At 32.6% G+C, this 24,963-nt stretch overlaps 2 protein-coding genes across 2 annotated transcripts; both read left to right on the plus strand.

Annotated features, from left to right (window-relative positions):
* Positions 1-200: 200 nt before the first annotated feature.
* On the plus strand, positions 201-9,365 carry LOC110732444 (novel plant SNARE 11-like). The gene is made up of 10 exons (XM_021912387.1): positions 201-722; positions 1,947-2,039; positions 2,569-2,662; positions 3,055-3,092; positions 5,883-5,971; positions 6,487-6,566; positions 7,020-7,076; positions 7,207-7,299; positions 7,380-7,454; positions 8,889-9,365. The coding sequence occupies exons 1-10, from the start codon at positions 646-648 to the stop codon at positions 8,976-8,978; spliced, it is 786 nt and encodes a 261-aa protein (XP_021768079.1). The 5' UTR covers positions 201-645; the 3' UTR covers positions 8,979-9,365.
* A 6,853-nt stretch (positions 9,366-16,218) lies between these two features.
* Positions 16,219-18,837, plus strand: LOC110732445 (probable serine/threonine-protein kinase PBL19). Its single transcript, XM_021912388.1, has 4 exons — positions 16,219-16,605; positions 16,868-17,128; positions 17,655-17,777; positions 18,141-18,837. Exons 1-4 carry the CDS (start codon positions 16,219-16,221, stop codon positions 18,543-18,545), a joined length of 1,176 nt encoding a protein of 391 aa, XP_021768080.1. The 3' UTR covers positions 18,546-18,837.
* Positions 18,838-24,963: the final 6,126 nt, after the last annotated feature.

The raw sequence follows: 24,963 nt of genomic DNA on the forward strand, positions 1-24,963 counted from the left end.
ATTTAGATCGTTTCAGTTCGCTGTAGCTCGGAAAGAATAGGACTTAAGGAGTGGTGCATGTTTAAGTTGGGTAATGGCCTAATGGACTAATGGTGTAGACAATAGTCACTAGTTCACTACAGTTGCTGCAGCACTCTACAGCGGATTAATCGGCCCAATTCTCGCTCCAACAAAATAATTTAAAAAATATTACGGAGTAAATAACAAATTACAGAAAATAGCTTGAAAATCAATGGAAATTAGACCAGCACAAAACAACATAGGAAAACAGGAGAGAGAAAAACACCTTCTCCATTTTCAAATTCTCTGTCCTTAAATTATTATTACAACGCAACGATTAGATCTTCAAAACCCTAGATTTCGATCTTTCAAATCCTACATTGTTTTCATCCTAAATTTCCCCCAATTTTTGGTCCACCAAAACAAAAATTCAATTTTACCTGAACAATCAGATTCAATTAGATTACAATTGCCGCTTCAAATTTTTGAAAATTTGACATTCATCATTGCTCGATTTTTATTTTGATCAACAATGGCGAGATAATCTGCATTTTTGTTGAACATTTGTTTGTCATTTGATTCGACAAACAACGGAGTAAGAGAGAGAAAGAGGAGAAACGAGTTGACATTTTGAGGAATTTGACAATGTCGTCGTTGTCGGCGATTAGCGAGGAGCTCGGCGAGATTGATGGACAAATCAATGATATTTTTCGTGCATTATCGTAAGATTTATGTTTTTTTTTTTTTTTTTTTTTCCAATGTTGCGAAGTTTGATTATGTTGTGTTCTAAATAATCTAAGTTGATGAATTTTTGCATTGTGAATTGTTCTTAGCAGTCTTTTGTTTCATCTAATATAAGCGTCGGTTATTTAATCAGCGCTTCGTTTTCGTTGCTTACAAGGTGCAGTTGCCTGATATTTTGATGTGTAATTTATATACTGTAATAAGTTTATGCAGAGAGATTTGTAAAGTGTTAGTTAGGTTCTTGAAGAATGTATTGCTTATAATGGCGAATAGGGATGATTTTTCGCCATTTTTCGATTGGAGTTAATTGCTTTACCTTATAACTAGCTTTGATGGGGCATTTGGTTGTCATCTGTTTAGGGGAAATTACTTAGCTTTCCAAGGATGAAAGCTTTCCGATATCTAAGAGTCGAATATTTCTGAAAACTTGATGAATTGAGCCTTACCAGCTTTTGCTTTTTATTGGGTGAGAGGGAGAAGGGAGAGTGGTAGTGATGATTTTTACTAGGAAAGGGATTTCAAATGAAGTGAATTGCTTTTCCAAGTAACTAAATCTAGTATCTGTTTGTTTTCTTTACTGCTCGTAAGACATCCGTGCATTTGCTTTAATCATTCAAGTAGAATTAAGGTAATATGGAATTAACGAATAATTGAAAATCTTGGATCAATTGCAGTAATGATGATGCACAGCTAAAGCATATTTAGTTCTAGTGTTGCATTAAGTATTGTGGTTAATGTGGCATGATTCGTGTATTAATCATATTGGGCTTATCAGCCTGCATGTGTCTCTTTTCGTCTTGACCGTAATAACTGATGTGTTTTGGTCATGTGCAACTTGGGGATGGTTAGTGTTGCAAGCTGCAAATCAAGATGTTTCTGCTGATATGTTGCATAGGGGCTGGTATACAACTTTTGGACTGATACACTTTTAGCTCTTCCTTTCCTGAGAATTCTACTATCAGCGACTTTTCAACTGCATATTAGGGAATGTTCTTGCTTATACTATGCACTTGGTATGACTGCATTGAAATTTTAGAAATCAATTAACTGGCTGCATATTCTTTTGCTGATCTATTTACGCATGTCCTATGTTTGTGGTTGTCTTTCATCTATTCAGTTTTGTGTTAATTTTATAGAGTTATAGATGTAGTTAGCAATGAACAGTTGTGTCAACTTTTTGTTTGATTATATCTTTGAAACAGAAATGGGTTTCAGAAGTTGGAGAAGATCAAGGATTCCAGTAGACAGAGCAGACAACTGGAAGAGCTCACGGATAAGATGCGAGAGTGTAAAAGGTAGTTGTCTGAACTTTCTTTTCCATATGGGCAATCTATATTTGTTTCATCTAGTAAGAATAGCATGCATACCACGAACTACTCTAACAATGTAACCTTCTTCTCACCATTGGTTTGTCGAACCTAATAGTGTTGTTGGCTCAAACAAAAAACTTACAGTTTATCATCAACAGATGGCATTAGCAGTTTGGTTTTATGGAATTTTTATGCATGATGAGCACAAATACGTATATTTGCTTTCACAACTCTCCAGCAGCTAGCATCTAGATCATTAGTGTTGTGGATAAAGTTGATTATTCAAATTCAGGGTGAATTGTGAGGAGGATATCTGCTTAATGAGCCTGATGGTGAACTTGGCTAAATCTTGCATTCATTGATAATAAATGTGCATTCTGTGTTAGTCTGTAACCTGTCTTTCTTAAAGGAAGTTTATCTGATGTTAATGATGTGCCAATGCTTAAGAATGAGTCTTATGGGCTCTGCCTCCTCTTAGTCCTTCTTGCTCAACTGAAGCTGATTTATTTCTCAGGCTTATTAAAGAGTTTGATCGAGAGGTGAAGAATTTGGAAAGCAGGAATGATCCAAACACAAGCAAGACATTGAATGAGAGAAAACAGTCTATGGTTAGACCATAGACATCTTTACTTATGTTTCTTTAATGTTAAAGCATAGGTGTTTTGGTCTTAGATAATTAGATGTTCTAAAATAAAGTAGTTTCAAGCATTGATGTTTATATTTGGTTAGATAACAGGTGAAGGTATAATTGGTTTGTGCCACACTACTTTTGGGTATTGTTTAATAAGTGAAATTCACTACTAAGTTGTGAATGGGGAAGGGGTATAAATGTACATTGTTGTGGTGAAGTACTGACCCTAAACATTGTTTTGATGCATAAGGTTTGTTTTTTCTTTTCCTCCCTATCTGGTGATCTTTATTACGAAGTATTTTTTTTCGGTGGGGGTCTTCTTAGCTTCACTCCTTAAGCACTGATTATGTTTTTGATGGTTTTTTGCAGATCAAGGAGCTGAATTCATATGTTGCTTTGAAAAAGCAGTAAGTCAAATTATTTTACGTTATTATGACCGTTCTTCACATAACTATCAGAAATATAAATTTAAATATTAAATGGAAAATTTGTGAGAAACAACCTTTTAAATTTTTTTTTGTAACTTCGGACCACATTATAAATTTTTTTTGTCAAAGACAACCTAATGTTACTTTTCGGCGTTGACTCTATTTTTTCCGATGTTGACCACGAGTGTGCAAGGCACGTGACCTCTTATATTGCTTAATACACCCCTTTTTCCTCCAATTAACTCTAATAAAAACCTCTACTTCTCTCTCATTCAATTTTGGAGACAAAAATCACAGTTCACCATCAATACCCTCTGCAATTCTTCTCTACTGCTGCTACTTCCATTAATGAAGAGTTCATTCCCAAATACAATAAGAATTCATTTATGCAATTTAGTTTAAAGGTTCAAACTTTCTCCTATTTTCGCCTCTTCACTTTTTTTTTTTTTTTTTTTTTTTTTTGTTGTTTTACATTTGCTACCTTGGTTAAAGATAAAGGAAAGAAGAAAGCTGTGTCATCTTCTAGGAAATTGAGGGTCAATTATTGAATAATACAAATACAAAAGTCCAGGTAACTCGCTTTACGTGTTGCATCCCCTTTGACCATTTCCATGGTTGTAAAACTTACAAGCGTAGAATTTTATCATGAGTCCACGAGGTCCTCTTAGCAACAGGGATACCACAAGCGCATTTGCTTAATTGACAAATCCTTAATCAATTAATTCGATTTCAAAAATTTGGGGGAAAGATACCCTAATTTTCAAAAACACCAATTACACAAAAAGAAACAAACAATTAAACAACAGCAACCACGATACCTGGTTCGAGATTGATGAATTGCTTGGTTGAAAACTTGAAATCCCAGATTCTGATAACTTTAGAGAAAAGCAGGGGTTTAAATAAGAGTTAATTGGAGGGAAAAAGGGGTGTATTAAGCAATATAAGAGGTCATGTGCCTCACACACTCGTGGCCAACACCGGAAAAAATAGAGTCAACGCCGGAAAGTAGCATTAGGTTGTCTTTGACAAAAAAAAATTATAATGTGGTTTGAAGTTAAAAAAAAAAATTTAAAAGGTTGTTATAAATAAAGTGGACACTTTAAAAGGTTGTTTCGACAAAATTTCCATATTAAATACCTTAATGTATGTCCTTTCCCACACTCATTTTTATATGCTTGTTTTAGATGATAGCAGCTAGCAGCATTGCATTAACATGTGAAAAGAGAGCTGATTTTACTAATGATGTGATCATAGGATACCTTAATAAAATATGAATCGTGTTGCCATCTTGAATTTTTGAACCAGTCCCCCTACTTTCTCATCCTGAGTTATTGTCACCTGACATTCTTTATCCTAATTACATTATTACATGAAGAAGTATGAACAATAACATGATATTTTTTTTTACAAGCCACTTCATTAAGAACATGTTCTTAAAGATATACAAGTATTTATTTTGTTGTATGACCAGAATTATTATTTTCTATTAAACAAACTTTGCATTCCCTTTTTTCCCCCCTTATACTCCGTAAATATATTAAATTAAATTTTGTTCATACTCCCTTTGTTTTCTTAAGTGTTACACTTCCTTTTTTTTGGCAATCCTCTACATTTTATTATTATATATCTTTCATTCATAATCTCTATAAATATTTCCTTTTTTTTTTTCCTTCTCCGTAAATAAATAAAATCAACTTTTGTTCATACTCCCTTTGTTTTTTTTTTTTTTTTGTGTTACACTTCTTTTTTTTTTTTTGGCAAACCTCTACGTTTTATTATTATATCTCTCATTTTTCATGGTCTCCACAAATATTCACTACTATTTCTCTCCTCGGTCCTCACATTTCTTACTTTTCAATAAACAATTACCTCCACTATTTTTTAGACATGGGAAAATTGCCTAAATACAGTGTCATCTTTGTCAAAAACAAAATAAACATAAACCATCTCAAGAATTTTTTTTAATAATGAGATTGATAAATGGCAAATTTTTTTCCTTACAAATAAATAAGGCTAAAGAAGTTACAAAAATGAGCATATATATAGTGAAATTACCAAACTAAAGGGCACCATAGTGAAATTAACTTCAAAGGCTTAGGGAATCAAAGTGGAATTACTGAAAGCACAAAGCAATAAAGTGGAATTATATCAAACCCTAGGGCACCAAAGTGGGAATTCTCTGATAAGTTATCTTTTCTTTTGAAAATATGCTCTGTAATGCTAGAATTTATTGCTTTGTGGACTAATTTAATGAAGGGAACATTTTTATTTTTATTTCTTTGATTTTTTTGTGTGTAGGTTGTTAATTTAATTGATTAATTATTTACAGACATGATGCCCATAATCCTTATGTTTTTGTTTGGAGTTTGAATTTCCGCTTTTCTTGTATTGAAAAGCATGAGTGAAAAAATAAAAATAAAAAATTCTTGGGTGTAGCTTTGTGCAGCAATGCTCATTAATTAGGCCATGACTAAAAGTTCATTATAAAATGAGCAACATGCTTGGTATTTCTATTAAATTTATTTGCATTTGTAACATTCCATATCTTTTCTGTTTCCCTTTTTGTGAGGGTTATTGAAATCTCATATACCTGTTCTTGGCAAACACCTTGCCTTCAATTCTGTTTTTCTTATTATTCTTTTTTGAATTCATAATTTAGGATTCTTACAATGTCATGGTGTTTCCTGCACTTTTGTACTTGTTCAGATGCTGTTAAATCTCTGTGCATTCAGCCTTTCAATAACTGACTTGGATTTAATTTGTGAACAGATATGCTTCCAATCTTGAAAATAAACGAGTTGAACTATTTGATGGGCCTAGCGAAGGGGTAGGAGAAGAAAATGTTTTGTTAGCATCCAGTAAGCAAATGCTGTAATCTTTAACTACTGTTATTGGCATGTGGCTTCCGGTGGGCTGTGCCGCTGTGGCTTCTTTTGTTATTCTCAACCTTTCAAGTCTCATCATTGTTCTACTATTAAGAGTTATAAGTTAGAGCTTAATGAATGCAACAGGCATTGGACTACGTCCTTTTCATGTATTTATATCTTGTATGCGAAATTATATCAACTTTTAAGTCTAATAACTATGAGTTTGTATTTAGCTTGTGCAAAACAGTATCCTCCACTTTTTCATTAATTTGATGTCAGTAGGAAATTTGTCAATCATTTTGATTAAAAACATTCCACACGTGCATATTTTCACACATAATAACTGATCATGGACAAAGTAAACCTTTACTCCATAGTTTTTAGTTCTTCTCTTTCGAGGCAATTTCTTCTTTGTGTTTACCTTTCTCTTGATTGTTCATCCTTTTAATTTTTTGTAAGTACATGTATCATTTATACATTTGTAACCTTGGTTGTACATTATGCAGCTATGACGAATGAGCAGCTGATGGATCGTGGAAACACAATGATGGATGAAACTGATCAAGCCATTGATAGAGGAAAAAAGGTTTGGTGATTAACTTTTTGCATTTTAATCTCAGATTTAGAACCAAACTGTTTTGTCTTATCACACTCTTATGCGCATATCCATGAGGAATTTAAAAAACTTCTACCTGATCTGAATAAGAATGCAGCTCAAAATGTGAATTGTTACAGTTTGCTTTTAAAGGAATTGGAGAAACTTTGTGTGTTCTGAAAATGATACTAAAACTTTATGAAATTAACATGTATAATGTACTGTACATGGCTATATGCAGTTCATCCAGAAGGTCCTGTCAATAACTTTAATATAGTTGAGTTAAATGTGCAAATAATGCTCGTCTATCATCACATCTTTCATCTGTCACTCTGCATTGTCAGTGCAATAAACATATCATACATGGGATTCCATACTCTTAAAATTCTCAACTTTTCTGATTAATCATATGCAATAATTAATACTTTCATTTCTTTGAGGCAGATTGTTCACGAGACAATTAATGTAGGAACGGAAACTGCAGAAGCTCTTAAAGCCCAGGTGTGTAACATAGTAGAAGTTTCTATTGGGGTTGAAATGGAGCTTCAATTTCTATCCATTTCTTTTGAGACTCTTTATGAGAAATTTTACATGCATGAAATATAATGCAATAACCTCTGGGAGTGTGCAGACTGATCAAATGAGTAGGATTGTTAATGAACTGGACTCCATAAATTTCTCGATCAAGAAAGCTTCGAAGCTAGTCAAGGAAATCGGTCGACAGGTCTCTTCAACTCTCACCTTATATCTTTGACTGATTATGTTGGATGCGTTATGGCTACTTACCCTTCCAACTTTCTACAGGTTGCTACTGATAAATGTATCATGGCCTTGCTTTTCCTCATAGTGCTTGGAGTCATAGCCATCATCATTGCGAAGGTTGGCTACTAATATCCTATATAATGTTAATCATGGTGATGATTTCGTCTTTATTCCAAAAAGATGATTTAGAGTGAAGTTGTTACTTGGATTGAAGTTCTTTAGAAAGAAAACTAAAATTACAACTTGATTTTTAGATCTTTAACTACGTAGCATAGGATCTTAACTGCAAATTTTCTTTCCTGTCGTTTTCCCATGTTTCAATGTGTAAACCAGAAACAGTTTCTGGTTTTTACTTGTCAGATTTCAAAATTATCATATTCGGAAGTATTTCAAAATAGAGATATGCAAGGAATAGGCCGTAACAGTTTTTGAAAAGAAGAATATAATAATCTTCAGTCTTCCCAGAACCCCAGTTCAAATTCTGAGGATGTGCCGATGTGGCCGACCAATAATGAGAAAATTAATTGAATTACCCCACCCACTTCTGGGGTTTAATTAGCACTCCAATAGACTTTTAATTTATATATATGTGTGTGCGTGTGTGTGTGTGTGTGTGCGCGCGCGCGCGCGATGAAAACCCTACTTAGCATTGGCCTTATCATGATCCCGTACTATATAGTGACAAAAGCAGTCTGTCCCTTGCTGGTCTATCCAAGCAATGTAGGTTATCGTGCTCCTTTACCTCTTCCTCAGCACAAATCTTTACATGCTATACCCCCTCTGATTTTGATCTGAATGAAAGAAACCTTAAATTGCTTTCCCTGTTATCTGGATCTTTATTAGTGTTTACAAACTTTGCTCTTTGCTTTTGTTAGTTTGCTTTTAGCTATCATCAATTTGACTTTGAGCTTTATTATGGCTGAAGTTTGGGGACAAAAATGTCTTTGTTACAGTTGTTACCTTCCCCATATTGAATTTATTATGTGATTGTTGAGGTTTGATGATTCCTTTAACTGAATTAAATTGGCAATCAACTTGTATATAGTACTAGCTCTGATTTATTTAATGTATTTGTGCATAAGAATGGATCATGTTGCGTAGGGGCTGTTACTAAGTGCTTTTGGTTACTTCACCCTTTTAAAATAATAGTTTCCTCAAATTACCGAGCTTAGAGTCAGAGAGAGAGTTTAGGACTTAGTAGGGGATAATGGTAGTTTGGAAAAAAATATGGTGGCAGCAGTTTGCAATCTTGTGGTTGCACATACCAGAACCGGGGTAGTAGCTTTCATGTGAACTCTTGTGTTAGTCTGGGAGCACCGGAGCATAGATGACCCCCCCCCCAACACGCAGTCACGCACTCACATTCAATAGCCTTATTAAAAAAAATCTTTCTATTATCCATTCTAAGGTTATGTACATTTTAAATCTTACTGGTTTTCTATCTGCTTCCTTGCCTTCTGTATAGGGATATCTTTGTATCATGTTCATACATATTTCCAACTTAAGACATTTTACGTGTGAACTTACATTGGTTACATAAATTGTTTTCAGATTATAAACCCACACAACAAAGACATCCGAGATATTCCTGGATTAGCGCCACCGGCTCAATCACGAAGACTGCTTTCATTTCCAAACTGAAGTTCCTACCAAAGAAGATGCTTCCTAGGATTCTTACTTTGGTCTTTTGCTATCTTGTGAGCCGTGTGAAAGACTTTGACTGCACCAATGTCTTTTCGGAACCCGAGTAATTTAGTCAAGAATATGTTCATATTGGCGGTACTTTGGCCTTTGTAATATATTTGATTTGGAGCCTTACATCACAACTTGCCAAGAATATATTCCAGCATACAAGTGATACAACTTCTTTTGTAGGGTTCAGTGTAGTGATGCTGTCAAAATATTAATTATTCCTGTAATCCTATGTTCGAATCAGCGTAAAAGTTTGTCATTTCCAAATGACTAAACTGCACGTTCACACATGACTCGCAACCTTTGTATAATCAAACCTAAATTCTTTCTTCCCCACAACTTTTTTTTTTATACTTTCACCTTTCTGTTGTTTGGACTTTTGTCGGATTTTATGTACCCATGAGAGACTACAATTAATTTAATGAGTTTTTGTTTTAAAACTATTTGTTTAAATCTAAATTATTACTAGTACTTCTTCCGATCCTAAAAGATGGCTTTATATACCATTTTGAAGTTTTTCTTTGAATTTGTCCCGTACTTTCTTTGTTGGTATGCATACCCATTTGCTCTCTCTTTCTCTTCCCGTGTGTACTACTTCTGCCAAATTTTAGTAGTGTAAACTGGACTATAGGACTACGGGTAATCATTAAGGGATGGCGGGGATACATAAGTAAGTATTAGAAATTTTGGGCTCTTTAATGTGGTGAATTATATGAGTATTATATTAACTTGTTAACGCCTCACATGGTCTTGGACTCTTGGTCTATGTTCCTTTTATCTTTTTAGCTGTTTAAGGAGATAAAGAAATGCACAACTTGAACTAAGTAACATGATTAACAATAATTAAAATGATTAACAACGTTGTTTAACTATACAATAATTGGTGTGATGCGGTGAAAGGTGTTGGTGATGTCATAATGGATCATGTGATTAGGTCATGCCGATCTAGAAAAAGAGTAATTTGCTTACTGTAGTTGTTAACAAGTAGAAAGTTGTGCTTTAGGGCTTTAGGTCATGGGTAATAGCCTTATAGGTAGAGTCCCATCTGTAAAACAATTACTAGTAATTTATTTTGGTGCAAATTATACATATAAATATACTTTATCCATTTTATATTAGTGGTAATGTATGACCTTTTAGACTAGTAAGAAAGTTCATACACGAAGTAGTTTATTTTCTCATAAAAAAACTCATTTGTTGTATTTTCCTTTTTTTTTTTAAAAAAAAAACAAAAAAAAAAAACCATATATAAGTTAGTGTTGAACTGTTAATTAACATGTACTTGTAAAACATAAATAAGAAAAAATGTTGTAATTGTTATAAAATAAGGGAAAAATATGAGAGATGGAGAGAGAATCGATCAGCTTGTTATTCCATAGAGTACGGATATATATATATATATATACAATATAACTAGGGTTTGCTTAGATAACAATAAACCCTAGATCTAGAATATTCCGGAATGATACAAGGAGGATAATGGATATCCACAAATATTTCATAACGCTCCCCCTTGGATGTCCATTATCGAAGAGTGTGCCTCGTTAAAACCTTATTAGGAAAACCCTGTGGGATAAAAACCTAATGAAGGAAAAAGAGTACAACATTCTTCGTAATACGCTCGAGATGCCGCCTCATTAAAAACCTTACCAGGAAAACCCAATGTGGGATAAAACCATGGTCAAGGGAAAAAGAGTGCAGCGCGTATTTCTCCCCCTGATGAATACATAACCTAAGATCTTCTAGTGCCGCAACAATGAATCCAATATAGTTGGATATCTTCTAATATGTAGTAAAATATCATTCATTGGTCTTCGATCCTCCTCAACTTAAATTGCATATTCAAGTCTTCAAGTGAACGTGTGAAGTGTCTTCATTTCACCATACATGTATTTATCTCTACATCATTCCAAACTCAGTTTGAATAAAATTACTTTAAAAGTTAAACTTATGCGGTTAGGCCTTCTTCTAGAGGTCGTGAATAATAGAAATTGATGATCATTATTTGATCAAACATTCATTAATAATAATTTGATAACAAAACTTGATATTATTAATGTCGTTCTTCAATTTCATCTGAATTATAATATAACACATGTATTTAGATACGCTAATCATGGTTCTTCTGGACCATAAGAAAAAAATTCTCACGCATAAGTATTCCATTAATATCCCTAAATGTTTCATAATTGACACGATAGCTCTCTTGCAAATAGAAAAGCAAATCTCACTAACTTTCATATGCTCAAATTTCAAGTTGAGAAGTCAATGATGTAGTCACATAGAATTTTCAAGAGTTTGATAATAATTGCAATATTCAAGATATAAAATTTGTAGGGCTATAAATACGTTGCATATACGTTCTTCGGGAACTTCTCTTACATGATTCATAAATAATATTAGAACAAAGTCATAGATAATTTCATCATAATTATAAGCCCGTTGGAATATAAATATGTTTTTCTAATTTTCCATCAAAGTTGTAAATATGCTTTACTATACTTTGAATGAACAAGCACATACACCACAAATATTGTATAGAAACTAATGCATGGAATATGAGATATATAAAACATGATAACATATTAAGCAAAATATACAATAAGTAATGCATCTAACAACTACTGACATATGTAATGAACAATTCGTTAATCTATGACTCATACATGCATATGAACATACATAGTACTCAAAATAATGCAAGACACTGTACAGTGTGGATTTAAAATCCATATTTCATTGGACTTCTGATCCATAATAAACTTTTGATCATTATCATTATGTCGACATCAAAATGGACATATATATTTCAGATCCCTTATTCACTAGTCCATTCTATCATACATATGCATATTATTTATCGGTTCCCTTGTGTACCAGTATCATAATATTCCTTTAACGTACATTTCGCATGTTGTTTTACTATGATATCTGAATACATTTCTTATTGGTACCATCATAACTTTCTTACATCATAGGCCATCTATTGTAACAATTCAGATATCTATACCACCTTTTGGTATTTATACACTATGGTATTTATATACTATTACACTATTAAAAGTGTTAACTGCACTATCTTGCCACATATCATATCTTCATTTTGGAACCGATCATACAACCCACACTTCAGGTGTAGTAATTCAAGTATAATTGGCAAGATTTTATCTCAATGTATACACATATATGACCAAAATGTATTTTCAACGCTATGCAACATGAGTCATAACTAAATACAAATCAAATCATAAATGTGCAACATATCTTGATAATATATAGACAAAAGTTGGCATATAACTTTTCAAACTACCTTTATAGGGATCATCAATTATATTTTCCGATTTTTCCAACTTTTGCTATTTCTTCTCCCCCTAAGTTGGTAAAATATCTTATTTATAGGGGCGTCTAATTTTATACCAACTTAGTATATAAATTAAAATTCTTTTCATCGGGAGGATCACAATCAAAATAATTATCTTAGAAGATTTGTATTAAACAAGTTTTATCTCTTCTAGAGAACAATTTCAATGAAGAATCATTTCTTCATTAACTTTACATTGCATGTGTATTTATTGTTACACATTTCATAATATGTTCTCTTCTGGAGATCAATGTCAATGGGGAGACATGTGTCGTGCAGTTGTACGTTTTTCTTTCTTTTCCAATTTCTTATGTGCTGACATATAATAGCCTCAATCAAAAGAATTATTATACAAGCATAAATCACTTGCTTGGAATTCTACTAGGTAGTCATCTTCGAGATCTTTAAAGATTTAAATAGAGTATTTGGTGAGATTCTGGTGAACTTCTGGTCACCCATTACTCTTGACATTTTCATTAATACAAATTATTATAAATCACTATTCAATAATAGCTTAATCTCAATGTTATGACTTGACATTTAACTCATTTCATATATGCAACATTGAGAGAGCGTCAGCACATTATTAAATGAAACTTCAAGTTTCTATAACGGGTAATTATTAAACCCGGATGGCCTAATTTAATTATCACATCCAGTCACTTCTCTAAATTTGAACTCTAGTCAGTATTCCAACACTAGTGACCACTTTGCTTAAATTACTTTATGCATGACCATGAGTATGATGTGATATTAGAACACCAAAATGTGTTTCTTTATATAATTGGCAAGACAATCAACTAATACTTGATCAAAAAAATTTATACTCTGCTGGAGCTTTGACTATAACCTTGATACATGCTAAGCTTGTTGGATAATTCTATACTCTTCTAGAGTACTCTATATAATCATGGTACATATCCATTTTACTAAATATAATCTCTTATAAAGGTTTATCAAAATGTATCACTTCCTCAAATTTGCTATTGTCAATAATTGTTCTTTTCCTGTTTGAATATTCTTATCTTTGTAATCTATTAGGCTCGGCTACGGCTACCACGCTTCAGGCGTGCTTTAGGTTCATTAGCAACTAATGTTGTTCTTTTGGGACATCAATTTTAATTAGGGAAAAATATGAGAGATGGAGAGAGAATCGATCAACTTGTTATTCCATAGAGTACGGATATATATATATACAATATAACTAGGGTTTGCTTAGATAACAATAAACCCTAGATCTAGAATATTCCGGAATGATACAAGGAGGATAATGGATATCCACAAATATTTCATAACAGTAATTTGATATTTTAGAATTTTAATTAATTGACATATGTTATGTGCTAATTAATAAAAATAATATTTTCCTCAAAAATAAAAAAAAAAACACTCCGTATATTACAGTAATTGGATTTTAATTTTTTTAAAGCCTAATAAAAGGGATAGCTTTATAAAATACTAATAGCATGTAACAAAATTATACTCTTTTATTAATAGCAACATAACAAAATTATTACAACTAACTTAATTAAAGTTAGCAAATGAATATTTAAAAAAGTTAAAGTGTGTCAATAGAGGGAATAAGTTAATTCTAGTTGATTTAAATCCTTTGAAACATATTCCGAATCTACCATTGTTGGGACATTCTAATCGGGTGAATTTTTTTTTTTTTTTTTTCCGGTGTTTAGAGAGCCACAAGGATAGATGATGAGAATCGATCCTATGATCTCTTAAGATTGGAAATGAAACTCTAACCATTTAATCTATCCATCACTCTCAAATATGTGTCTATTTTCAATTAGCATGTTAAGAAATCGTAGACGATTTTAATTTTATCGAGTAAGACAGCCTTAAATCAGATTAGAATATATATTTTCGAGTAAAACTTGACTTTGAGTATTTCAGTCAAGTAATTGAAAACAAATGAGTTTTGTGATGCAGCGAAGACTATTTTCCCTAGTGAAGTAGTGATGTTGGATTGATGGACTATTTGATGAGCGACTGAAAACAAGTGCGAAAATAACATCAAATACACCTACAAAATAAATAAATACTGTAATTAATAACGGACACAAAAAATAAAAATAAAAAAAAATGATCCATCTTGGCGATCTTGCTCTTGATAAAGACCATTAGTAGAATTATGACTTAGACAACGACAATCAACATAAAAACTTTTGGGTCCACACGTGAAATATTGGTGAAGAAGATCCCAATTACCACGGTTTACTTTTCAAAACCTACTCATACTACTACAGTACGGAGTACTTAGCTCATAGCCGGGAATTTGAGGTAATCCTTCCGTTTCGTATTAATCGCAACGGTTGGGTGTGCATATAGTTTAAGAAAATATAGAGTAGGCAATTAGGCATGTAGGCTTTAATAAAAAAGTGTAGTTAGTTTGAGAGAGAAATGATAAAAAAAAATGGAGTTAGTGGGGTTGGTAGGAGAGAGAAAAAATTAATATTTATGAGAGTGGGGTTAGTAAGAGAGATAATAAATAAAATAAGATCCTTGTCAAATTAGGAAGTATTGCAATTATTATGAAACGGACATTAAAAGAAAGTGTTGCAATTATTACGAAACGGAAGGAGTAGTAATTAATTATAGTACATTGAGTGTGTTATCTTTATCTAAAAAAAAAAGTTGTCTTTGAGAAGAAAAAAAAAAGTTTCAGTTTAATAAAATAAAATGTTTTATTAAGTTTAAATATCCTCTTTTTTTTTTTTTTTTTTTTTTTTTTTTTTGTATTTTGCTTTGTTGCAAATGAAGAGAAAAATGATCAAAGAAAAAACAAAAGAGAACTTAAATGTAACAAGACATGGTCTAGCGGTCGAATTATTTCAAGTCAATTTTCATGTAGAACGCGGTTCAATTGAATACTCCGTAAATTCTAAACCGTTACTGATTTTATTACCTTTTCAAAATGTATGTGTTTGATAATTGATCAGATAGTAAAAACTAAAAAGGCTACCTAAAACCTTAAAAAGTTGTCTAAAAAAAAAAAACTTAAAAGTTGAATGAATTTGATTGATCTCAGAAACAGTTGTGAAATAGACCCAAAAAAACACAAATAAAATTGTTTATATCTTGGTATTTTCTTCCTCTTTATTCAACAAATCGTCATCAACGGTTTTACTTTCTTCTATCCTCTCTCTTTCCCCTGTTTCCTTCCTTCTTCATCGTGGAATTTTTCAGCTGCTTTCACATTTGGTAATCTTATTAAATTATATGTAATTTCATTTAATTGGATATCATTTTTGTTACATTAAGATTAGGACCAACATCACTAAAAATAAAAAATAAAAATAAAGGTGTGACAGTTTTCTTAGACAAAAAAATTCTCTCCTTTCATATTTTTTCAGAGCTTTCCACCTTGTTTTCTTTTGAACTCCCAGAAATTTCTTCTTGTAGAACTTTAAATATAGTTTATTACACAATTTTTTTTTTCCTTTTACTTGTTTAATTTCATGTGGGTTATGTTTTTCCCACATTTTTTTTGACCAATTTCTTACTTGGGGCTTCCTCAATCTCCTCAAAATTTTGTACTTTGGTTGTATCATACTAAAATTAAGCTAAATTTATTGGATTTTTTCATTTCTTTGGCTTCAACTTATATTTTTTTAGTGCCAGAAATTGCTTCTATTTACTTTGATCTGGGTTTTGTTATTTTCTCATAAATTTTGGACAAAATTTCAACTGGTTTTTATTCAATTTTCATTATTTCTGAACTGGTTTTCTAAATTTTTTTTTCTCAATATTTAATTTTTCTCAACAATTTTTTTTTAAAACATGGGCGTGATGTAAAAAAGTTCAATCAACAATTATATGAAAATTGTGTTAATTGAGAGGTTATTTCTAAAATTTTCAAAGATGAATTGTTTCACCTCATTCAAGAGGAAGGGTAAAGAAAAGAAGCAATCAAATTCAGCTCCTAATCAAAATCCTTCAAATGCATCAAATAATCGAGTATCAAAATCGGCGAATTCAGCCTCATCATCAAGAAGTATACCAGAATTGTATAGGGAGAAGCAACATAATTTGAGGGTTTTTACTTATAATGAGCTTAGAGAAGCTACAAATGATTTCAACAGGTTGTTAAAAGTTGGTGAGGGTGGTTTTGGGAGTGTTTATAAAGGAACAATTAAGCCTTTAAATGGCAAGGGTGATCCTATTGTGGTTGCTATTAAGAAGCTTAACAGATATGGCATGCAGGTATTCACTGAATACAACCTTTTTTTGTTGTCGTCGCATTGTTAGTGAACCACGTAAATCTGTGTGTCGATTTCTTTGTTGTTTTGTTCTATCTTTGAATGCCCTCTATCTGATTTTGTATGCTTTATTTGCTTGCTAGACTTATATTAAAATCATGTTGGATTTGTTTCGAGGCAGAATTTCGATCTTGTGATCGTTTGACAATGCTCATAGAATGGTAGCTCTTTTTCTGGTCTTGAATTTTGTTGGTGATCCAATGTAGGGCCACAAAGAATTTCTTGCGGAAGTTCAATTCCTCGGCGTTGTTGATCATCCTAAGCTGGTAAAGCTTTTGGGATATTGTTCTGTAGATGGAGAAAGAGGAATTCAGAGGCTATTAGTGTATGAATATATGCAGAATAAAAGTTTGGAACACCATTTGTTTGGGAAAAACTTTCCTGCTCTGCCATGGATAAGAAGGTTAAAGATAATGTTGGATGCGGCCAAAGGATTGAGTTATCTGCACGATGGAATCGAAGTTCAGGTGAGATATCCTTCTGCTGGTGCAATACTGCAGTGTTACATTGTTATGTGTCTTAGAGTAGCAGCATTTAACTGATCATGTTTCCTGAATGGCCGAGTCAAATCAATAGATTTTATTAGTGCTGTCTGTAAATTTATCAGTCTCAATCAGCATACAACTTTGAGAAAGCCTAATGAGCCGCTTGTTCTAGTGCATAATGTGATATTACTTAAGACATCTGAATAATTAAACCTTTTGAACTTACTGATTGATGATCAAGATTATACAAGTAATTTGTATGAATGAATTGTTGTGGTATAAGCTAAGATATATGTACTCATTCAGCTTGAAAACACAATATCATGGAGGTTGATGCGCGGTCTTTCATTTTTAATACCTTTTACTGAAAATCACTAGGAACCCATACAATGTGGTGTTCTACTGTCATGTTATCCGCAGTATGGGCACACTCAGCTGAAAAAGCCATGTGTTACTGGTCAATTATTGATGGACTAAATCACTAACTTTTTTTTTTGTTGTTGTTCAGGTGATATTCAGAGACTTTAAGTCTTCGAATGTGCTTTTGGATCAGCATATGAACGCAAAGTTATCTGACTTCGGGATGGCTAGAGAAGGGCCGAGTGGGGATGCTACTCATGTGTCAACAGCGGTGAGTTCTATTATTGATATGCCTAAACATTCGTATTATTCTATTTAATCTAATTGTCAAACAGAAGAAGTCTTGTGTGCTGCAGCCCCAACCTTTAAAGTAAATATTGTCTAGTTTTTTTGCTACAATGTTAATTTAGTACATTGGTGTAGATTTATCCACTGAGTTCTACATTATTAGCCAACTTTCCTTGGTAATTAGAGCGGATCAAACTTGCTGGCCTGTATTATGGGCGAATTCAGGAAGATTACATGGAAACCTTGAGAATATTGAAACTTGAAAGTGTTTACTTCAAATATATGATGAAATTAAAAATTTTGGGCTTAATTGAACTGAAGATATGTCTTGCTTATTAACTTTCAGCCAGTGGGAACATTTGGATATGCAGCCCCGGAATATGTTGACACGGGCCATCTAAAGCAAAAGAGTGACATTTACAGCTTTGGGGTGGTACTTTACGAGATCTTAACTGGTAGACGAGCCATAGAGAGGAATCGTCCAGTCTCAGAGCAGAAACTGTTAGACTGGGTGAAACAGTTTCCAGCTGACAGTAAGATGTTTAGCATGATGATGGACTTCCGCCTTCGAAATCAGTATCCCTTAAGCACCGCACGAAAAATAGCTAAGTTAGCAGATAGATGTTTGGTCAAGACAGCAGAAGAACGACCCGATATGAGTGAAATTATAGAGGTGTTGAAAGGGGCTGTCTTAGAATCAGAGGAAAGCTCTTCTAGAGTAAACACCCCACAAGCAAGTAAAGCTAAATAGAGGAATTATCAACAAATTACGATTCAATTTAGTAGAGAAGTAAAGCATGATCATGCTGTAAGTCTTACAATATGATGCAAATACCATATATTATGTATTTATCAGTCATTTGTAGTAGAAAATAAAAATCTAGGTTGAATGATTAAGTGAGTACATTTGATTTTGATTCGATTTTGATTCATTTAAGCTTATTTTGCGGAGAGTTTGTAATGAATCAGATCATTTCCCTTGATTTTCTGCTTCATTGCAGCATTTGTGTCTGTATATAATCAAATTTATTATGTTGTTAGCATTTGTTTATCGTCCATGAGATATTGCTTCTTACAATAAGCACAACTTAGAAATTTTGTTCCACTCACCTTATTCTTATTATTTATTAATTATAGTTACCGAGTCATTGCTAAGCATATTAGCTACCTAATCAATAACTATATACTAAATGACACACCAACAATGACACATGTTATCTCCTAGCGTGTCTTTAGTTTTCTTTAATTTTTTTTTTTTTACGAAATTAGTGATACAAATGTTATAGAAATATCATGATTAGTTTTTCATAAAATATACTTCCTATTCCTTAAAAATGATATGACATCTTTTTTTTGTCAAGTTTTCTGAGAATATATTCTTGTATATACAATATAATACTTCGTGATCTATGTATATACAGTATTATACTTTGTAATAACTTATAAGTAATCCCCCACAATGTATGGGAGCTAAACTAATAATTAGCTAAATGACGGATTTATCCTTTTTTTGGAGCAAGATGAGCAAGAAAAAATGGAAAATGCAAACTTTTTTTTATTTTACCCTTGTTAGGTAGCTAGTCGTTAGTTGAATAGAGTTATTACAAAATTGTCAAACAATTATGTGTCACTATGATTATACTATTATTAAAATATCAAAGTAATTATGCTATTATTGTAAGACTGCTTTTATTAAAAGGAAAAAAAATCTCAAAGAACTTTTGGTTAATAATAATAATAGATTTTCATTTCACATTTGAAGCATTTTGATGATTGCACCACTGCTTGGAAGACCAACTATTTTTGTCAAAAGTTGTATAACTAGTACAAAAGTCATTTTAGTATGATTCAAATCATTCATTTTAAGATTACACTTTATTTTATGTGATTTAAAATAGTTGAGTCTATCAAATAATATAATGCTTTCTTTGCCAAAACGCCTCCCATTATCGTAATATGTATAAACCATATTTTTTATTTTTTATTTTTTTTAGAATTTAACAATGACTAACACATCATGAGTTCTCTCTTATATTTTTGAGTTCGATAGAGATGAGAAGTTGTTCGACTTATAAAAGGAGTTAAAGGGAGTATAATCAGCTCAAAATATAAATTAACATTTCCAAATATTTTAAGATTTATACAATGTAACTAAATTGTACCAAGCAGTATTTGGTGTAGTTAGTAGGTGTTTTACCTCATTACCACCTTGTTGCGGTTCTTAAAGAGTGAGTATTCAGTTACCTTTCTTCCAAGAGTCTAACACGTGCAACTCTAATTTTGAGTTTCATGTCATGACCTAGCTACGGTTCTCGAGGGATGGAGATTCCCTTATTATAGCCATGTAGCCCATGTCCTTCTTCCCATTACCCCACGAGCCTAAACCTATGTAACTCTAAATTGCAAATTTGAGGTAGAAAGAGTAAATACAAAGTCAAAGTGGTTGAATTCGTAGTTATTATTGATTAGGAAGAGATTAGGCGCAAATAACACAATCCTCTAATTACCCACAAATTCAAAGCTAATCTACTATGTTTACCAAGTACTCAATCTACAATGGTGGTACAGTAGTATATGGTCAAAATGAATGTGCTGTTGACCTTGTATGGTGTGACTGTAGTCGGCAGCAGTCATAAAGAATGCATTATCTTCCGCCTTCTGGCTTACATCATGGTCCATTACTGCCACACCATCACATACGTCACCTAATTCCCCTCCATCTATATCCTTCAGAATTTTAGATTACAAGTCAAACAACATGGTAGCATACACGTATAGGAATAGGCCATCTCCTCAATTATTTTGCTCCATTGTAACTTTGTAACTTTAAGTCGAATTTTAAGGACTTTGATCTCTAAGTTCAGAAGTTATCATCAAATTTAATGTCTAATTTTTAAAGGGTAAATACAAGTTTCTCACATGACATTTTTGAAAATAAATTAACAATTTTTTCATTAATGTGGGCTCCTCAATTAATAGATTCTGCAATAACAAGCTTGTTAGATAGAAAATTGAGATATGATCTGACCACTTTTCAACTCAATTTTACTTCATAAAACGATCCTACAACCTAAGTCGCGAGAACAAATCCTTTCGCTAAGACAAGACAAGCCTTATGAATTACTTCCTTCGTTCTTTTTTACTTGATCCGCTTTGACTTTTACGTTATTCACCATTTCTCCTTTGACCATCTTTTGTGAATAATATGTAAGGAAAAACATATTCATGAGCTCTTTTTAAATTCGTCTCAATAAGTATTATCATAATATATAACTTTTATAATTTTTACTTAAGAAGAATTAAAGTTATTGATCGTTAAAATTTTACATTGGTAAGCGTGATAAAAGAAACAGGTCAAGTACAAAAGAACAAAGAACAAAGGAAGTATGATTATGGCTGAGTTAAGCATAAATACGGGACCTCACATTTGGTATTTTTCACCTTTGAGAACCTCCCACTTTTTTTCCACCTTTAAGGACTTGGACTTAAATCTCAGGCCACTTAACTGACCTAAGTTCAGCCAAAATGTTAAGTCCTGTCAAACAAAAACTTAAGTCCTTCATTACATTAAATATATCAAAAACTTAGGTCCTTGCTATTTAATTGGTACATGAAAATCGTTTTGAATAATTCAAAAAAACTACCCGTTACTTGATTGTTCTTTACAAAAAAAGTTCTTCAGCATAGCCATCCTATACCTCCAATTCTTTCACCTGCACTTGTTATCTGAAAAAAAAAAAAAAAAAAAAAATTGCAGAAGAAATGTATCAGTTAATTATATTATATGGGTGCAACTAGGCTGTGGTGAAAAGGGTTTCCTAAACAACTAAAATCCTTTTAGAACACTTGCTACACACTCACTGTCCCTTGGGTCTCTAAGTCGAGGGAAAACATGAAATTACAAAATCTAAGTCATGGAGAGGACTGGGTGAAGTTCATCAAGGGAAGCCATTATTTTCCTTCGAAAAAAAATACCAACAGTCGGCATCAAACCATGTTGGGCCCAGGTCATCCACCTTGACGGGTCGCACGCACACTCCACTCTACATTAGTATGATATTTTCCGCTTTGGGCCTAGCCCGCATGGATTTGTTTTTGGGCACCTTCCCAAAAAGTCTCATACTATTAGGAGTATGCATTCACTTATAAGGAAATCCTCTCTTTCTTATTTCTTCCGTGTAGGACTTGGGATGAACTACCCTCAACAAACCTCCCCTCAGACTAAGGACCACATAACTCATGGTCTCCCCTCCAGCAAAACTATCTTGCACCGCCGCTATCACCATAGGACACGCTGCCTGAGCCACAATATCAAGAGGACTTTCGACGCAAGGTACTACAATCGCGAGGTCACATATTTCAGGGAACCGTTCCACACATAATGCTTGGGTCGTCGGCTCTGATACCACTTGTTGGGCCCAAGTCATCCATCTTGATGGGTCGCACGCACAGTCCACTCTACATTAGTATGATATTGTTCACTTTGGGCCTAGTCCGCACGGATTTGTTTTTGGACACCTTCCCATAAGGCCTCATACTATTAGGAGTATGCACTCACTTATAAGGAAGTTCTCTCTTCCTTATTTCTTCCATGTGGGACTTGGGATGAAATACCCCAACAAACCATTTACAAACCACCACTATATTGCCTCCCTGTTTTACTCTTATTTAATCAAATTTCCAGGGTTTAAATTCATCAATTCACAACAAATTTAAACAAAATTTAATAATCTAAAGACGATACGCACATTAACAACTTGTTTCCTAACAAAAAACAAACAATTTGACAAAAAATTTCACATGATCATCACAAAACCCTAAACTTGAACATTAACCTAGAAAAAATTTCTCATAAAAACAAAAAAAAAAAACAATCGAAATTAGGGGATTATGTATGTACCTTGCTAAATTCTGAAAATCAACTAAAAATCGCTTGAAGTTGTGAGTAATCGCCTTGCTTTTACCTCCAACGACGGTGCGTTTTTGTAATACTCTTAATATATATACTCTATCTATATATTTTATAAAGAAAGTTTAGTTTAGTTTTTATTTTCTCTCAAATTTACAAGTTATTTTTCTATTTTAAGTTTCGGGGACGAAACTTGTTTTAAGGAGGATAGATTGTAAAATAAATTGTTTTAAGGAGGATAGATTGTTTTAAGGAGGATAGATTGTTTTAAGGGGACGAAACTTGTTTTAAGGAGGATAGATTGTAATATCCTGAATTTTTATTTTAACTTTAAGTTTCGAGGATGAAACTTGTTTTAAGGAGGATAGATTGTAATACCCTAAATTTTTTCTATTTTAAGTTTCGAAGTTGAAACTTGTTTTAAAGAGGGTAAATTATAATACCCGAATATTTTATGGTTTATAAATAAATTTTCATAGATAAAATAAGTAATTTTTAATTATTAATTAACTTTCCTAATCTACATAGTTTTATTTTTATACTTTGAAAAGTTTTAAACCTTAATTTATATCTTATAAGACTCTGGTAGTTTACGAAACTATAAATACTCCTTATTCCCTAATTAATTTCAGCTTTGCCTCCACTCCAATTAATCTTTTATAGCTAAACCAATTTCCCCAAATTTCTTTCAGTGAGTTTATTGTACTTTTGCACCAATTTCTTTACAATGCAAATCAACAATTGGATTTAATACAATCCAAGTCAACCCATCACTATAATCAAATCATGCGAGTAGCAAACATACCCCCATATATAATTTCATTACCACCATCATTGCATGCTGCTGACCAATTACTACGGCTAGGACTTTGCGATTCACTTTTGTCGAGGTTGTAGACTGTGGAATTATTTTATCGGGAAGGTAATCACACGGATGTACTTTAGAGTTGTTTGTATAATTGTTTTATATTATAATTTGCTATTCATATGTTTGAGTTTATATGTATGATAAATGTATAAAAATATAATGATTTGATTAGATTTAATTGTCTTGCTATTATTGTTGCATATGATTGATCGTGTTATTATTATTTTTTAGGGTTTTTATTGTTGTTGCTATAGAGAGTATTGTCTTATTGAGGTTTTAGGGTTATTAATGCAGAGTATTATTTTTGGGTTGCGAGCTATTTATACAACTTTACAAACTTGTTATAACAAATTAATCGAAACAGTTGAACTCCTTTAGCTACGATCACTTGATCAACCTGTTTAGACAAACTTGATTGCTCACCATTAAGGACAAATTCCAAAATAGATCGTCGCAGGGCCACCATAAGAAAAAGACATGACCACAAACACAAGTAGCACAACAAAACAACACATATCAGCTAAAAGATGAGTAATCACCACTGATCAAAATTCAAAGAACAGTAGAATAATTAATATAATTAACTCAGTTAAACAATGTAGTTCGAAACTACATTACACAACCTGGTTCTGATACCATTTTGTAACACCCCCGATTTATTAACTAATAATAAATAAGAATTAAAGGAAAATAAACAACCTTTAAATAAATTGCGGAAGCATATACAATTAAATCAAAGGTATCACCGCCACACTTTACAACTTGTCAAGTGTTAAGGCTTACAAAATCCCAATTATTACAACTCAATAAACTAAGTGAGTTATTTATACAACTTTACAAACTCGTTATAATAGACTAATTGAAACACTTGAGCTCCTTTAGCTACAATCACTTGATCAACCTGTTTAGAAAAACTTGACTGCTCACCATTAAGAACAAATTCCTAAATAGATCGTCGCAGGGCCACCATAAGAAAAAGACATGACCACAAACACAAGCAGCACAACAAAACGGCACACACGGCAGCAAAAAGTTGAGTAATCACCACTGATCAAAATACAAAGAACGATAGAATAATTAATATAATTAACTCACTTAAATAATGTAGTTCGAAACTATAAAAGGGTTATATAAACAATTTTGTTATAGAATAGGGGAGAAAAAATAAAAGGGTGTCAAGGTATAGTGTGGAAATGAATAAAATATTGGGGGTTTGACTTCCTCTGAACATTTGGCGCGCTTCCCCATGCCACGTCAGCTCCGTCTTAATTACCTAATGTCAGTTAACCAAAGCTAAACTATACTTGGGTTAATTTTAATTAATTATGGCCTGAAATTAAATGTTAGGTCGTTAAAGGTGAAAAAAAAGTAGAAGGTTCTTAAAGGTGAAAG

This window comes from Chenopodium quinoa, unplaced genomic scaffold (genome assembly GCF_001683475.1).
Source record: "Chenopodium quinoa cultivar QQ74 unplaced genomic scaffold, ASM168347v1, whole genome shotgun sequence".
Taxonomy (NCBI): Eukaryota; Viridiplantae; Streptophyta; class Magnoliopsida; order Caryophyllales; family Amaranthaceae; genus Chenopodium; species Chenopodium quinoa.

Coding starts and splice junctions, on each gene's coding strand:
- LOC110732444 (XM_021912387.1), top strand. CDS start 646: ATGTCGTCGTTGTCGGCGATTAGCGAGGAGCTCGGCGAGATTGATGGA. Junction 6,567..7,019: donor CCATTGATAGAGGAAAAAAG/GTTTGGTGATTA, acceptor TCTTTGAGGCAG/ATTGTTCACGAGACAATTAA. Junction 7,455..8,888: donor TAGCCATCATCATTGCGAAG/GTTGGCTACTAA, acceptor AATTGTTTTCAG/ATTATAAACCCACACAACAA.
- LOC110732445 (XM_021912388.1), top strand. CDS start 16,219: ATGAAAATTGTGTTAATTGAGAGGTTATTTCTAAAATTTTCAAAGATG. Junction 17,129..17,654: donor ACGATGGAATCGAAGTTCAG/GTGAGATATCCT, acceptor GTTGTTGTTCAG/GTGATATTCAGAGACTTTAA. Junction 17,778..18,140: donor CTACTCATGTGTCAACAGCG/GTGAGTTCTATT, acceptor ATTAACTTTCAG/CCAGTGGGAACATTTGGATA.